This window comes from Sminthopsis crassicaudata, chromosome 6 (assembly GCF_048593235.1).
Source record: "Sminthopsis crassicaudata isolate SCR6 chromosome 6, ASM4859323v1, whole genome shotgun sequence".
NCBI lineage: Eukaryota > Metazoa > Chordata > Mammalia > Dasyuromorphia > Dasyuridae > Sminthopsis > Sminthopsis crassicaudata.
This window is the reverse complement of record NC_133622.1, coordinates 91,939,364-91,957,529: the sequence shown is the minus strand read 5'-3', so window position 1 is coordinate 91,957,529 and position 18,166 is coordinate 91,939,364. Positions and strand designations below refer to the sequence as shown.

At 34.3% G+C, this 18,166-nt stretch overlaps 1 protein-coding gene across 2 annotated transcripts in view; it reads left to right on the top strand.

The window, feature by feature from the left end:
- Positions 1-18,166, top strand: part of GLRA3 (glycine receptor alpha 3) — a 235,304-nt gene that overhangs the window by 152,484 nt on the left and 64,654 nt on the right. For both annotated transcript variants that reach the window (XM_074273156.1, XM_074273155.1), the window contains exons 4-5: positions 9,063-9,286; positions 15,322-15,404. In XM_074273156.1, coding sequence (XP_074129257.1) covers positions 9,063-9,286; positions 15,322-15,404 — 307 coding nt within the window. The remainder of the gene's footprint in view (positions 1-9,062; positions 9,287-15,321; positions 15,405-18,166) is intronic.

Sequence of the window (18,166 nt, the reverse complement as noted above, 5' to 3'; positions counted from 1 at the left end):
GCACATAGCAATAGCACACAAGCTATTAGTGATGACTCTCCTCACAGGCAGTGCAGGCTCAATGTGATGTAACAAACATGAATTGTAGATGCAAGTAGTGATATAACAAAAAATATGAATCAACATGATGTTGTAAAAGATTTCCAGAAATCCTAGAAGGAGGGTATGTAAGTAATAATCACACACATGCCTCCTTCAGCAGTCAAGAGATAGTCCAAAACCAATCTATTGTCCATTGCTTCACATGTTAGGGAATCCAATGATCCCTGGAAGTTTTTGAAGTCAGTCCTGCAACAGTCTTTTTGTATGTTAGGGAATCCAATGATTCCTGCAGATTTTGAAGTCCTGCAATAGTCTTATCATGTCTCAGAGAATCCAATTATTCCTGAAGGTTTGGGAGTCCAACAATTTTTGATGTCCATGAGTCAAAGGCCACAACTGCCATGCTCTTTCAGTGGTGGGCACAGTCAGCGATGGAACTACCTAATGTTTCTTGGGCTTTCTCCTTCATTTCAAGAGTCTGCTCTGTCTCTCTCTGATGGACAAGTAAATATGGCTCTTTGGCACCCATCTGATTCCTTCTCCATCTGCACAGATACAAGAAAACCCTCTTCCCCAAGCAGTTAACCTTTATGGTCCCTTCCATTCACCACTTTCTGGGTCTCTCCACATCATCTGGCGATTATCTAAAGATAGTAGAGTTGTTCACACTGGACACTGTCCTATCCAATGGAGCCAGTGCATCTTTGTCAAAAATCAAGTAGTTAAGAGTATAAAGGGCTAGATTTAGAAGTTCTCTAGGGTTACCTGTGGCTTCCCTTTTCTTTTGTTTTTGGAGGAGCATCTTAAATATCTCTGTTTCTCCTCTCTACTACTGCCTGTCCTTATGTCAGTGATATATAAAATCTTATACTGTGCACAAAAAGTGTGCAAAATGTTTAGAAGTATATGCAGATCCATTTTTGTGTTTTTATTGCTTGTGGTACACTCATAATTGCAAATGCTTATATAAGGAATTCAGTGATCACTTGGGCTGTCTCTTTTGCTGCTGGTATTGAAAAAGTGAATCCTGAAAAGGTGTCTAGCACACAACACGAATAAAAGAAAGACGACCAAAAGATTTATAACGGGTCACATCCATTTGCCAAATTTCATTAGGTCTCAAAACACAAGGGTTCTTCCCTATAGGGAGTGTAGGAGCATGGAAAGGAAGGCAAGCTGGACAGGCTTTTACTATGCTCCTAGATTCCTCTCTTGTTATTCCAAATTGTAAATGTAAAGCTCGAGCAGCCTGATGATATTTAAAATGAGATTCTTGGGCTACTTGAAATAAATGAATATTGGCCAACATAATTAGAAGGCTACCTGCCTTTGAATTAAAATCAAAAATAGGACCTGGAAGTTCACTGTGAGAGTAGACCTGAAAGATAAATCTTACTTGGATGCTTTCTCACTTCCTCTTGAAGTTCCTTAAAGAGCTGATATATATTAGAGGCTACAAATTTTATTTGGGCTGTGGCAATTCTTTGTACCACACCTACTGAATAGGCCAAATCAGATATTATATTTATATCTCCTGGATAAGAAGAACTAGAATGATTGCATACAATTCATTCTGCTGAATGGACTGCAAAGAAGTTCTGACTACTCTCTTTATAGTTAAGTCACAAGTGTATACAGCACAAATGTTACATTTGGATGCATCTGTAAAGATAGTTGGTCCTTTAAGAGGAACTTTAGAAACCTTTTCTTCAAGAATTCATTGCCAATTATGTAATAGTCTGGTTATCTTTAATGGAGACCCATGTGTAAAATTTTGACCCATAGATAATAAATTTGCCACTCTGAGATGGTATCACAGCACACATTAATTTGTGCATTAGTATAAAAGGTATATATCTTGTCATATTTTATCCCAGATAATTGTACTGCTTGCTTAATGGCCTTTAATAAAATTCTAGCCACAAGCACTGGGTAAGGAGTAAGGATTTGTTCTGGTTGTGCTGGGAGGTTCACTCACTCTATCACCCTGTCTCCTTGGTGAAAGACTGCTGTGGGTGCCTCTTGTGAACCAAAAACTGATATTTCCAAGGGTTTTTGAGTGACTCTTTCTACCACATTGCATAAAGCCAGTTCAACTTCTCTCAAAGCCTCTTGAGCTTCTTTTGTAAGCTGAAGTGGTGAGTTTTTTAAAGCACTGTCTCCTCTTAAAATGCTATGTCATGGTTGCAATTAATAGGTATTCAAGCCTAACACTGGATGCATCCATTGGATATCTCCTGTCAATTTCTGACAGTCATTTAAGGTATTTAGCTTCTCTATTCTTAAGGAACGTTTTTATACTGTAAGTACCTTATGGTATACTTTATATCCTAAATATTGAAAAAGAGCATGTCTTTAAATTTTTTTTTTTTCTGGAGCTATGTGCAATTTGTAATTCCTTAGTGTTTCTATGCTTGTTCCGCAGGTTGCACATCCCAATAATAACATTACTTTTGGAATTGTTTTTCTTATTGGAGTAAGAGCAACAGCAACATACATTTGACACATAGTAGGGTTGTTTTTCATACCCTGTGGCAAAACTGTCCATTCATATCTTTTATAAGGCTTGGCTAAGTTAACGCTGGGCATTAAAAAGGCAAATCTTTTCATATCCTCCTTATCTAGAGGGATAGAATAGAAACAACCTTTAATGTCTATAACCCAAAGAGGCTATTCTCTAGGCAATTGAGTAGGAGATGGAAGCCCAGGTTAAAGAGTTCCCATAGTTTCCATCTATTCATTTACCTTTCTTAAATCATTCAATATCCTCCATTTTCCAGATTTCTTTCTTACAACAAATACTGGGGAATTCCAAGGACTTGAGAAGGCTGTAAGTGTCCTTGATTAAGTTGCTCCTGTATTTTATATAATAAGGCCTGAATTTTATTACTACCTAAGGGCCACTGTTCTATCCACACTGGTGTATCAGTTTTCCATTGGATAGGAACAGGTGAAAGTGTTGGCAGGCCTTCAACAGCAGCCTTGCCTAAAAAACTAAAGTAATCATTTTTAACCCTAATTATTGTAAAATGTCTTTTCCCCACAGATTGATGGGGATTTTTCAACTGTGAAAGGAGTAAAAACTCCTGTTTCACCTTCAAAACTCCATCTCAAAGGGGTAGCACTAACTTCAGCTGCTATTAATCCTCCTATGCCAGACATGTAGGTGTCTGACTTAATCTTTAGCCAGTTACTGGGCCAGTTGGCACCTCTAATGATTGTATGATCTGTACCTGTGTCTACCAATCTTTCTAATGGTATGCCATTTATATAGATAGTGAGCATAGGATCATCAGCTATCACAGTTGCTGTCCAGTATATTCCTGGATTTTTTGCTTGGAGTCAGAATCTGGGCAGCTATCACCAGATTTCTTATTAGGAGTCTGTATCAATAAACCTGATGCTACTACTTCTCCTGGTTGATAAGTCACCTATTCTCTACCTTTTCTAGTGACTGGGATATTAGCTACACATTCCCCAGTTTCCCACATCAGTGTATGGAAGGACACTGTTTTGTAAGTACTCTCAGGAGGTAAAATGGTCAAGCCTACTGTACCTGGAGTCAAGGGATCGATAGGCTGAAGAGGAACAGATTTCACTTCTCCAAGGAGTATCTCAGTTGTCCCAGCTGCATACAACTCTATTCTCCCCAGTTGTAATCCCTTTCTCCTATCAAGTTGCTTCCTGGCTGATTGGTCATGTCTGGGTACTGAACTTCCAGGCACTCTCTGGGTGTAGCATCGGCTGCCATCATGCCCAGGTATTTTTTGCCTTGGGCTTTGGGCCTGGGCCCCTCATCCCATTTCCCTGAATGAGTCTACATTCCAATGCCCAGTGGAAGCCTCTGTTGCATTTTGGACATGGGGTATTGGGTCTTGTTCTCCCACTCTGTTTTCTTGCTCTGTCTCTATGCCAACATTGAACTTTCAGATGTCCTACTTTACCACATTGAAAGCATTGATGAGTCTCTCTGGAAGTCCCTTTCACCCAGTCTTCCCAGATTGGGAAGTCTGTATCATAGCCTGGATATAAAAGGTATTTATGCCCATTGTGGCACAGCATCTTATGATCTCCTCTAAAGGAGCATCCTTGTATAGTTCTAGTATAATTCTTCTACAAATCTTATTAGCATTTTCTTTAGCAAGTTGCCTTATCATAATGTCTGTTACTGCGTTTTCACCATTAGTTCTTTGATAGCTGTCTACAAACGTCCCACAAAATCAGCAAAGGGTTCATTTGGCCCTTGTGTTATTTTTTTGTGAAGGCCTCTCCCTTGTCATTTTTATTGGGGAGAAAAGTCCATGCTTTGATAGCAGCAGCAGCAATTTGCTCAAATGCTACTATGGGGTAATTAGTCTGTACTGAAATGTCTGCATAAGAACCTACACCTGTTAATTGGTCATAGGTGATTGGAGGATTAACTCCATTTTAACTATTTTGTTGGGCTTTTATCCTACAGAGCTCACTATATTCAGCAAGCCACAAGTTTTGTCCAGGTTCTAATCATGTCCTTGCTATAGATTTCCAGTCACTAGGGGTTAGGACTTTATAAGCCAAATTCTGTAATAACATCTTGACATAAACTGATGTAGCCCCATAAAGTGTGCAAACCATTTTCAGGTCTTTAAGGATTTCTATCTCAAAAGCAGTGTATCTTCTACTTTCTTGACCTGAAGATTTAAACTGTTGAATCACAGGATACATTCTTATTTTCAAATCAGCTATGTCCTGCCTTTCCTCTGTGACTTTAAGTACTGCCTTTTTGCAATCTAGTCATAGGAGGGAGTGATTGCTAGGGGTGAGGTGCTGGTGGTATCACTGCCCCTCCCATAATTCCTCCTCCCTCCATCCTGAAAGGTAGAGTTGATGGGGACATATCAATAATCTGTTCCATAGGCAGGGTTGAAGCTGCCCTGTGACAGGGAGAATCATCTTGAACCTTATTTAAGTCCCCATGCCCTCTGGCGATATAGTCAGTAATCTGTTCTTTGTCTTCCTCTTTTTCCTCACACCTCCTCATCTGGCTGTTCTGAAAACTTTTCTTTTTTTTCTATAACTTGTGGGATTCTTTAAGGCCAATTGTATTACATTGTATATATAGAATGTTTCTTTGGAAATTGAATCAGAACCATTATCATTATAATATTCACATAATTGATCTCCTGCTAGTTTCTATTTATCTGCCCCTATATCTTCTTCCTTGAAGAACGAAGGGGACGTATGTTCTAATGTATCCACAAGTCCATCAATGTGCTCCCAAATCATAATTAAACCCTGTCTCTTTATCAGTCTGAGTATGCTTCCTATAGATCTCCCTTGGAGTGAGGTTGGGGGTGAGGGAGAATCTTTTCCTAACATCTGCCTCATTTTAACTAGAAAAGGTTATTATTTTACCCCTTAACAAAATAAGTTCCCTGTTTGTCTATTAAAATACTCACCCAATTTCCTGATCACCAGGGGACTTCTTAAGTGAAAGTAGGGCCCTTGGCCCCATGTTGGGCACCAAATGTGAAGACTGAGTTACCACCCTGGATACCTTAGAATCAGCCAGAGTCAGGATAAGCAAAATTCCTTGGTCTTTATTCTTAGTCTTAGGGGTAGAAGTGAATTGGATCGAAGCAAGCTCTACATGACCTCTCCTCTCTTTTTTCTACCTGTCTTGTCTTACTCCACCCCCTAATCCTCCCCAATTCTCTGTATACACCAAAAGATTGAACCAGCACAAAATAGTGGGAAGGGCCATTTTCCAAGCATATGCTAATAGAATATTGTCCAATCAGTAATTAGCCTTAAGTGCTCGGTTGTCCAACCTCAGTGCATTAACTCAGAGTTTCAGCCCTTTACATTGCTGAGGATCTTAGGAGATTTCTGGACTCTCCTGAGTGCTCAGAACATGGGAGATTATGTTCCCAAGTACTCTGAGAAATAGAATCACAAAAGACTTTTTGTCACCATCCTGGGACAGTTGGTGTGCAATAAATGATATCCAAACAAGGTATCCAAAGGTGCTCATTATCTTGCTTTTAAATTCCCAAGCAATAAGAAAAAAAAGAATACCCCCCCAAAAAAACACAACAATTTCTTTTAGAATATCACAAATTAAGTTTATGTTATAATTTTAAATGAAAACACTCTCCCCCCTTTTCTCTTTTTTTTCGGATTTACCATTCCAATAAGTAGTACTACAAGTTGAGGAACAGATAACCCCATGACACTCAGAGAAAAATAATGCAAGATAATGAGGGAATATTGGTTTGATGTAAATGAAGCCTAAATGTAAGGATTTAAATAATTGACCTTATAAATATAGCCATCTCCATTAATATCTTACAAAGTTTTTAAAATATCTGAAAATTATTGATTACAACTATCAGGAACATATGAATATATTATTTTTAGATGTCTTTTTTTACACTTTTTTTTTTGCTCATAGCATTATGACTTAGCTTTGTTCTAGTGGTCTCCTGTTAAGTCATGCAGGGAGATTTATAAATCAGGCAACATGACATATAAAAGAGCACACTAGATTTAGAATCAAGGTGACATCTGGCTTTAAATTCTGGTTCTGATACTTAAATTTGGCAAGTCACTTACTTCTCTGAGTCCCAGTTTCCTCATCTAGAAAATAAGTTTAACAATATTTTACTGTCTATTTCACTTAGATAATTTAAAATTAGCACTTGGAAACTAATAGCATTGTTGTTTTTCCTTTCTTGGTGGTTAGGGTTAATACTTTGTCATAGGGATAACAGAAGAAAAAGAGTATAGCTTACTTTCCACAGATCTCTTGGCTAGAAATTGTGCTTTATTGTTCTCTAATATTAAGGTTAAGAGAAGACTTCCTTCTCTTAACTGGTAACAGGTTGTTTCCATATCCCCATTTACAGATTTTACAGAAGCTCATGGATCATTATGTTTCCTTGGACAATTATAAATTGTTTCCCAATATGAGGAGACTTGAGGCAAAAAGTTGCTCCATAATCTCTTGAAAAGATTAACGGGGTACCTAGCAAGGAGAAAAATATTAATTGGCTTTAATCTCAGTTCTGAATAAGTGTCAAAAGTTACAGAACTCAAGACTTAAATCCAACAAATGACCTTTGTGTACCTGTCCATTTGGGTGTATAAACTTCTTATACCACTGACCAAGAAGGAGTTCAACATCTTGTAAATCCATCAAGCTTGCATTCCTGGGAGTGTCTGTCATCACTCAATGATATGTATTCTGATACTCTGCTTTGGGAGAGTCAAGCAGTAAAACCAAAAACACTGGGTACTCATTCACCATTTCTTCATCCTTGGTAATTTAACCAGAATTTCCTAATGGTACTAGAGTTTAACTGAATATACCAATTGATTGTTGGCACTCGTCCGATGATTTCTTTCATCACATATAAACTGGTAGTAGGAGAGGGAGTTGAATGAAAATGAATGACTTATTTTTAGCTAATAACTTTTGAATCTATTATCTTAACCCTGATCATCCACTTTGGTGATGATTCTATTAATTCAGAGTGAATTGAGCAAAACCCAACAACAATGGTAGCATTTCTCTCCTCCTCTACTCATAAATAATGTTTCCTCTCTGGGAAACATCATTAGCACTAATTTCTTTAAATGTAAAGATAAAATCATATTTTCTTATCTTGTACCTCTTCATTTAAAATCTTGTACCACCAAGAATAGAGTCTGTGTGCTTTTCTCCAATTAAGAAAAACATATCATCATTACTTTTAATAGAGATGCCTTTGGTAATATCCCTAATGCAAAATTATCTCCATAAGTATGCTTCAGTTAATACTTACTCTTTCTACAATACATTAAAAAGTCCTGCTAAGAATTTAATGCTAAGGACAAGAATTCTAACTCAAAGGGGGGAAAAGCATATGTGTGGGGCGAGGGAAGGTAACTAGCATCCTTCCAAACTAGGAAGACCTGACCTCATGTCTTACATATGATATATATATATATATGTATATATATATATATATATGTCACTTGATCTCTCCAGGCAACTTTCAGGAACTATTAGTTCCTGAAAAAGTAAAAATCTACTTTTGTTGAGGTTTACCTATATTCCCTATACCAGCAAACCACAGGTCCTTTCCATAACTATTTATTCTATTTATACATGTATTATGTATTTGTGTGTTAATATATAAATGCATATATGTATACATAGTGTGTTGTATAAATATGCATGAAAAGTAATCAAATCAAGGTTCTTGTTCTGTATTATCCTACTGAGTAATGTGCTTTGTATTTCAAATGGGATAGAAAGTAAAACTATAGATTTCTAAATTAAAAGATTTTTTGGGCTGTGGCATAGTGGCTAAAGATCTATCCATGAATTGTCACCTCTGTCACAAATGATTATGTGATTTTGAATAAATCACTTTAATTTTTCAGTCCTCTAAGCAACTTTTTAAATTGCAGAGAAAATATTGTCCTGCTTTGGTAAACAGAGTATTCTCATCTCTATCAATGAAATCACACATCTAATCTCTCTTGCCTTGTATTTTATTCATCTTCATTGTATTTCTTTTGGAGATTATAAATAATGGGGAAATATTGCCTAACTCTCAACTTTAGAATTCATTTTTAATAAACTATGGATTATAACAAAAAATGTTATTGGCTATAATCCATTGAAGATAGGTTTCATTCTGTCATCGTCTAGGAAAGAGCAGCTAGGTTGGTCTAGTGGATAGGACTTGGAATCAGAAAACTCTAAGCTTAAATCCAATTTCAGACACTTACAATGATTCTGGGCAATTCACATACTTTATTTTGGTCTCCTCATCTGTAAAATGTGTACAATAGCAATACCTAGCTCCCCAGGGTTTTCTGAGGATTAAAAAAATGTAAAGTATATCACAAATCTTAAAGAACTATGTAAATGCTAGTTATTATTATAAACAATATAAACCATCTGAAGCGGCCAAAACAAAAACCCATGAAACCCTTCAATCTTCATTAAAAACAAACAAACAAAAAAACCAGTTTCTTTGTTTCTATAGGATTACAGAGTGAACATCTTCCTCCGTCAGAAGTGGAATGATCCGCGCCTCGCATATAGTGAATACCCTGATGATTCCCTAGACTTAGATCCCTCAATGTTGGATTCCATTTGGAAACCTGATCTTTTCTTTGCTAATGAAAAGGGAGCCAACTTTCATGAGGTTACAACAGACAACAAATTGCTAAGAATTTTCAAAAATGGAAATGTGCTATATTCAATCAGGTGAGTCCTAGGTGGGAGAACTATTTCAATTTTCCATTTTTCATGTCCATGATTTTGTTTTTTGCTTACTATAGACCTTGAGAATTGATGCAATTGTTGTTCCACACCAACAGAGTCCAGCAGGGAGCATTAAATGGAAATCTAAGGCCAAAGAAATCTAATATGAAATTTAAAAAATGAAAAAAAAAAAGTTGTTGAATTCACTAAAATATCTATAAGGGAAAAAAAATAAACTTTTCCAGTTTGCCTGGCTATATCCCATTTTGTTATGCTTACTATTCATTTTACATCCTTTCTGCTTCTATATTTTTATTTTGGTCCCCTTTTTACATTTTTTATCTTAATTCCCCAATTCTCACAGCACTTATGTACATGTAGGTGACAACCCAAATCACAATGGCAAACCAAGGCAGCAAACATTCCTTTTCTCCTTCGTGCATTTCTCTGAAAAGCCCAATACATTTTAATGTTACTGATCTCTCATATTTGGCCCTAAATTTAGAAGACATTGTAATAATAGGATTAAAGTCTTTCATGGTATTGATCACTTAAGGTACCGATAGAATGACTCTTATGTTCATCCAATGTTTTGACATTTTATGAGATGAAGAGGAGACATATATAGTCTCTCCCCCACAGATTCGTCTGATACAAAGCTTCATCAATTTAATAATCAATCCTCTGTCATTCAGAACAGGCTGATCTCTGAAATCCAGAAATCATCTCTTGCTGAGGAACATTAGAACATAGGATTTCTGCCAGAGCTTTTGATTATTTGTTTCAAAGTCAAAAATCCTTTAGAGTCAGGATGATTGCCTTGTAAAAATAAGGGAATTGAACTAAATCTCTCAAATTTCTTCTAGCTCTACCTGATGTATAAACTTATCATCCTGAAACTGACTCTAAATTGTTTTTTCCTTAATTCAAACCCTAAATTAGTTCATGAGGAATAAAAAGCAAGTCTCTTGTTCTCAAATTTCCTATAAGAACTCCCCAGAACACAGAGAATCCAACATTTATTAAGAAAACAAAACAGAACAAAACATAGTATCTTTCTATGAATATGATGATCAGATTTTTACATAGTTTCCTAAGGTTTTCAATGTGCTTTCCTTCATTTGATCCTCACAGCATTGCTGGGAAGCAAGCATAGTTATTATTCCCATTTTAGAGATGAGGAAACCAAGGTAGAAGAAAAGTGAATTGCTCAGGATTACATACCTAATAAATATCTGAGGCTAGATTTGAAGTCAGGTTTTCCTGACTTCAAACTGACATCTTCACTACACCATCTAGCTGCCTTCTAAAAACTGTTTACCTTGAGAATAAAAAATAATAATATGCAGAGAAATCTCTATGTATGCATGTGTCCAAACTAAATTTATTTTAATTGTCCTCATTCTTTTCTCTTTTATTAATGAAGTTCTCTCAAAAAATTTGTTGTAAAAGGTGATTCTGAGGGTATCTACTATAAATGTTATGCCCATTGTTGGTTGTCATAATTGAAATCATATTGACCTGATGTTCCCATAATGTTATCTTTTTTTTTTCTTTCATTACCAATGAATTGAGTCTTAAAAGTAGCAAGATGAAATAATCATGAAACAAAGTACTTTATTTTTCTCACCTGTCATTTTTAGCAGTTTCCAAACAGAAGACAAATGTACCTCTGATTAATTATTTATTAAACTCAAAATCTCCAACATTTTCCTATAAAGATCAAGAAATTTTGAGATGAATATTAGATCTGAGTTGAACTTTGAAATTTTTAAGGGAAAAAAATTGAATAAGTGAAATTCCTTCTCCTATTTACATCCAAGTCTTTCTATACTGTGATAAAGATACTTTTAGAACCAGTTACAACTCTACTCCAACCAAAAAAAAACAATAAAAATCCCAAAGTTCTATTTAATATGCAATGTTTCCAAATGCTAAGAATTCTATAGAACTTTGGATGAATCTAAATTTTTAGCATTATCAATAAAGAGCTAAAGGATCTCAGAGGTACCCTAGTTCAAACCATATTACAGTTGAAAAAAACTGAGAATCACAGGTAGTAAGTGACTTGGCCAAGGTTACAAAAATAGAAATTAACAAGCATAAGTATCTGAACCCAGGTCCCCTGACTTCAAATTCATAGACTGGATATAGGATGCCTTAAATGACTAATGATGCTAATAAGTTGATGCATCAAAGATTTCTGATTCCATCCATGTAAGAAATCCTCTCACTAAGAGAGGTCATAACCTATTCATAATTTAGTAGATATTTTCCAGAATAATCTGAGGCTCACAAAGTTTAAACAATTTTCCCAGGGTCAGATAATAAGTATTGTGCATAAGATTTCAGAGTCGATATTACACTCTAACATATCACAATATCTCATTAATAATGATAATTTTTAAATCTTATAAATAACAATTGAAAAGAAGTATTATATCTAAAAGAGATTCAAATTTGCTTTTTTATGAAATTAACATTGTCTTTCCATATAACACAGCAAGATAAGTTTCCTCAAGAAATATTTACTTTTCCTATTTTGCTTTTTTATAAGAGAGCAAATAAACAAATTTTACTCCCAAAGGCATTCATTTCTCACCATGTTTCATTTCTTGATTTTACAATATATTATCCAATTCCTTATTTCATTTTCACCTGTTCTATTTCCTGTTTTGAATGTTTATAGCTACCTGCCTAAAATCTATGGTGTTGATAAGACAGCATAAAATGTGACACATTTATCACAAAAATGTTTCTCATAGAATATGAAATATCTTAAAAATGGCAATTGATGATAGCAGAAAAGTGGAAATGGATGCTTTAAAATAAAAAATAAATAATTAAAGCATGTAGGCATAAAAATGATGAAATGAAACAAATAAAATATTCTTATAAGCCTACATTGAACTAGATTCAATTAATAAGCCTTTATTAAAGGCCTACTATGTTTCAAGAATGGCAATAAGCACTAGTTAAATGTAGAAAAGAGCAAAAAATTCCTACTTCCAAGAAGATTACAATCTAGTTGAAGAACCAACATCTATAAAAGTGCCTATACAAGATATATAAAACAAGATACAAGGTAATTTTAGAGGGGAAAGCACCAGGATTTAGAAAGACTGGGAAATGAAGTCCTGAGAAGCTAAAATGTAGAATGTGAAGGGACAAAATATTCCAGTCATGGAGCCAGCCTGGCACAAATAATGGAAATAGAATGCTGTGTATTAAAAACAAAAAGTATATCTAAGTTACTGGACAGTAGATGAGAAGGGGGCAGGTTGTGAAGTTTTAAATGTCTAACAATGGAATTTATTTTGAAGTTCATAGGAAGCCATTGGACTTTGGGAGGTTAGGAACATGATCTATGGTCAGATCTATATTTGAGAAAGATTTCTTAAGTGACTTTATAGGGGATGGATTAGAGTAGGGAGATATAGTAAGAATAATTAAGAGTATTGCAATTGTTCAAATGAAAGAAATAAAGGCTTGAACTATAGTGGTGGATTGTAGAAATGCAGAGAAGAGGAAATATATGAGAGACCTTGTGAAGAGCAAAAATGATTACTTTGGGCAACTTATTTAGATATATGGAGTGAATGAAAATTAGTGGAAAATGGCATCAACCTGGGTAATTGGGTTAGCAGTACCCCTCAATCTAATGCTATAACAAATTTTGATGGAAGGATCACTTACTTGGAAATAGGATTTCTGAGACGTCCATATGACATGCTTTTTAAAATGCCCAACAGGCAGTTCATGATGTAGGTCTGGATCTCAGAACAGAGACTGTGGCTAACTATATAGATCTGAGATGATACTTGAATCTATAATTGTTAACTGGAATAATCAAATGAGGGGGAAAAAAAGAGAGAGATAAAGAGGAGAGAGGAAGAAGGAAGAGAAAAGGAAGAAGTCCAGAATAGAGTTTTCACTTATTGTGAGTATGACATGGATGAAGATCCAGAAATCTCCACAGATTAAACAAATCACCAAGTATTTATGAAACACCTACCTTATGCCAGGTACCATGCTGAGCACTGAGATTACAAAGAAAATAATCTGGCTAAAGCACTAACATTACAAACATCAGGAAAGTATTCTTGTAGAAGGAAGCAAGGATGAAAAGAAAGACATCCAACAATATGGGATGTTCATTGAAAATACTGAGTTGGGAAATGAAATATCTTGAGAGAACATCTACATAGAGACAATATCACTCAGTTTTGTTTAGGGGAAGGGAGCCATGGTAAATCTATTCTTTAAGATCGTATTGATAGTGGAGTAGAAGATAAACAGAAAAGGACTTCCTAATTCATCTGGAATTGTGAGTGGCATTCAGTTCAAAAATTTAGTATTCATTGGTGACTTAGTATGACAAAGTAACCCTTGGTATTAGAAAAAAATCTGGATTTAAGTCTTGTCTGACACATATTGGCTGTATAATCCTAAACAAATTTCTTAGTTTCGCCAAGCTTTAAGTGTTTTGTTCTCATAACAGAGAAGGAACTGATCTGGATTTTTAGAGAGAATTTCCTCATCTAGAATTTCTCTTATCAATGAAATTAGATATCTTGTTTCTCTCCCTACAAAAGCACCAACTATGAATATCCCAAGTACAACATGTACAAAAAGTAAAGATAAATAACTTCTACCTAACACATTTCTATTGTTAAAATATTAAAGTTTTAAAACAAGGGCTAAAGATCTGGAAACTTATGACAAGTCAGCTGCAAATTGAATGTTTTCATTTCACTGTAGTGAGACTAATTTGTTTATTCTACATTTAAACTTTGTTTTGTAAACTTTGTTTTTGCATGAAGCCAAGGATTCCTGTGCCCCAAACTGAAAGGGATTAAGCCTACTTTCATGTCTTGTCAACAAAGCACAGTGTTCTCTCTTTCAGTAAGAACAGTCTATTTCAAAAGGCAGAATGTGATTGCTGTTTAGTTAGGGATGTTTCTTTGGGGAACTGCATATTAGCCTTTTTCAGGTCCTCTGTTGTTTCTTTTTTTATTATTATTTTGTAGTCTCCATTTTCATAACTACATCTAATGATACAAACACATAATTGACTCAAAATTTGTAACAGTGCTAATTTTTTTTTCTAATATTGTACCTTAAACCAAAAAGACAGATATGCCAAAGATTTGTTTTTCCAGGATACAAATTATAAGAGGAATTCTTATTTTTCTTAGACAGCTCCTTGCATCTTTATTTTCAAAAGTATATAATGTCTGTTGTTTCCATCCAGTGAGATCATCAGAATGTGTATTTGTCTTCTCCTAGCATAGGAGGAACATACAAAGAGTTGGAGAATGACTGTGTCCTTTCAAAGGGAAAGTCAAAGTGTTCATTGTTAAAGCCAAAACCTTTGACTATCCCAGGCATCTTGGATATTTGAAAACTTCATATGATTGAAATGAAAGCAAATTTTAGGATCTAGCACTAATTAATACAAATCTAAACCTGCCTGGTTGCAACTTCCCTTAAAAAATAAAAACACAAGAGGCTGAGTTTATAGTGGTACTTGTGAAATTTTGTAACCTAGCTGAGCCAAGTGAAAAAGACTCTGAAAGTTGATTAACCCTTTATAAAAAATAAAGTAGATGAAATTCTCCAGTAAGAGGTATAATCTCAACAGATACCTTGATAGAAACTTTCACAATTGAAATATCTGGTCTGTTCCTTCTTCCATTTTTTTTTTTAACATTACTATATTCATGACACATTGTACTTTCTTTAGTACTTCTGTTCAATACAGAATTTGGATAGGTTGTGAGAAATTTGTTTTGATCAGGTCATTGGTTATATAAAGCTTCATTCTTGTTCCCATTTTATTATCCAATTTGACCAAAAAATAAAACATAAATTTGACAGTATCCACTTGTTCACAGACTATCTCATAGCCAATATCTATCTTGATGCTCATTCTAATCTAAATCGATGTTACTATCAAAGTATTTTCTTTTTAGTTATTGACTCATTACATAAATATTTATGTGATATTCTCTTTTATCATAACTTTTAAATTTCAGATTGACATTAATACTCTCCTGCCCAATGGATCTCAAAAATTTTCCTATGGATGTACAAACATGTATAATGCAACTAGAAAGCTGTAAGTATGAATAACATGAACTAGAATGTACTTTAATACAAAATCTCAGCAGTAATTAAATATTTTTGGAAAAAAATTTAAAGACTTTTTTTAATCAATATTTTGTTGTTTAGTGGCGCTATCTTTCAATTGGGTATTGTACTGTACCAGAAAAGTGGCAGTGACTAACAAAGACTCATACCATTTTCCATTCTAAAGAAGTAGAGAAACTAAAGACCTTAAAGATATGATAAATTTTACTTTTCAAATAAGCTAATATCTAATTTTTAATGTTTGAATTAGGCTTTTTTGAAAGCCTTAATTCATTAATACTAGAATAGCTTAAATAAATTGCTTATTTTAAGATGTTCACAATTGAATCAAAACAACTGAATATATCAATTGTTTTGCTTCAGTTGGCATATATGCAACATGAAATGTACCCTAAAATCAAGTTTTTAAACAAATGCAGTTTGTGAGATGAAGGTGAACCAGATCTGAACAGAAGTTAAAAAAAACAAAAAACCTAGGAGTGATAGAGAAGAAGAGGAGGGGTAAGGAGATAATTACTTGTTAGCTTTTTGTTTCAGCTAACTATACTTTCTAATTGCTCAGATCAGTTGATTCTACACTGTTGAAGTACTGTAATTCCTGATAGCATACCCAGTGTTTTTGCTTTAATTTAAAAAGAAAGTCTTTGTCATCTGAGCCTAAGTAAAGTCTCACATAAATGCTGATGTCTTAGCATACACCATTGACTTACCTTTAAGAAATTTTTACCCCTGTCTGTTCTATACTTCTGTCTTTATAAAACTAAAACATGTAGAAAGGAAGAAAAGAATGTTATAGTATATTAAAACTATTCAAAAAATATTTAATTAACTTTTCAATCCTCTTTGAGTTTTTTTTCTAATCTCCAGGAACCCATCATATGAAATTTGCAGATGTTTCAAATAGATAATTCTTCAGCTTTATTTTATTATTATGGTTGTTTTCACAGACCAATAGCCCTATTCTTTTCAACAGACAACTTCTAGGAAATCTAGAAATTTATTTTAGATGAAATGTAATTCTAACCACACTACAATTTCCTAACATATAGCTGATTTTTAGAATTTACATCACTGCCCTCTTCAACAATGAGATGAACCAAATCAGTTCCAGTAGAGCAGTAATGGATTGAACCAGATACACCCAGTGAAAGAACTCTGGAAAATGAGTATGAACCACTTCATAGAATTCCCAATCCCTCTATTTTTTTGTCCACCTGCATTTTTTATTTTCTTCACAGGTTAATTGTACACTATTTCAATATCTGATTCTTTTTGTACAACAAAATAACTACATGGGCATGTATACATATATTGTATTTAGCTTATACTTAAACATATTTAATAGATATTGGTCAACCTACCATCTGGAGGAGGGGAGGGGGAAGGAGGGGAAAAATTGTAATGAAAGCTTTTGTAATTGTCAATGCTGAAAAATTAGCCATGCATTTATTTTGTAAATAAAAAGCAAAAAAAAAAAAATACATCGCTGGAGGAAAGTTCAAAAATAATTGTAACAATCAAATATCTGTTATGAGCCACATAGTGATTTAAATACTTTTTTTACCCTAGAAGTCTCCCAAAATTATGGAGCAAATTACACTAGAATATTTTTTGAAGTAGTAATTCTTTCTTGACTATCTCTTCTATATATCTATATCCCTTCCATTGAGTTATCCAGCAGCAAGACATGCCTTTAAAATTAATTTAATAACCATAGCCTATATTTTGATTAATTAGTTGTTGATTTAAAGGTTGAATTTGTTTTAAGGAATATAATCTCCAAAATTATATTATTTTAATATATAGTGGACCAGTTGTAGTGTAGCAAGAGTACATGGTAACAGTATACTCATATTCATGAAATGACTTTTTTTAAAAAGAAGAAAATGTCCAATGTGTAGATTTTCTAAGGAGGATTCATGGGAAGATATAGACAAAAATGGTATGAAATAATGGAACATGAAAGTTACAATAAATAACCATGGAAAAGTATCCATAACTGTGGTTTCATGAATTCAATGAAGTATTGAACTACATTTGTAAATAGGGCCATTTTCCCATATAAGATATAATTCCAAGAAAAACTAGAAATATGAGGTGCATTAGCTTATTTATTATTTTTACTTCTACCACTACAACTTAATATCTTTGTGATCTTGAACAAGTCATTTGACCTTTCCAGGCTTCAGTTTCTCCATCTGCAAAATAAGAGGTTTGGACTTTCTTTTTATCTCTAAATCTATGGTTTTATGGCCTAAATACATAATACCAGGATCTTTAAAGTCAGGGTAGCACTATGGACTGACCCTAGGTGTCAGTCAGAAGGCAGAAAAAAGTCACATTTCACCCTCACTAGTATAATCAAATACAGGGCTTCAATGTGTTAACATCAACCCTTATTGTCCAGCATTCCACAACTTCCCTCTCTTCTGCTGTGCAGTATACCAAACTAGCTTCTTTGTGAATATGATGATGATCCCAGAGAAGCAGTCAACAATTAAGATGAAAGGAGCAATTGTGTAAGAGGGAAATAAGATTTTCTCTTGGACAGGAAGGTAACTGGCAAGGGAAAAGAGCATCAAAAGTAAAATCAGTTATCAAATCTTGCTAAGTGTTTCTTCATATGTTTCACATCTGTCTTCTTCCATCTACTCATAAATCTCTTATTAGGCCTTTATTACTATTCACATTTTGGTTAAACTTTATAATCCTCATAATTATTCGTATAAT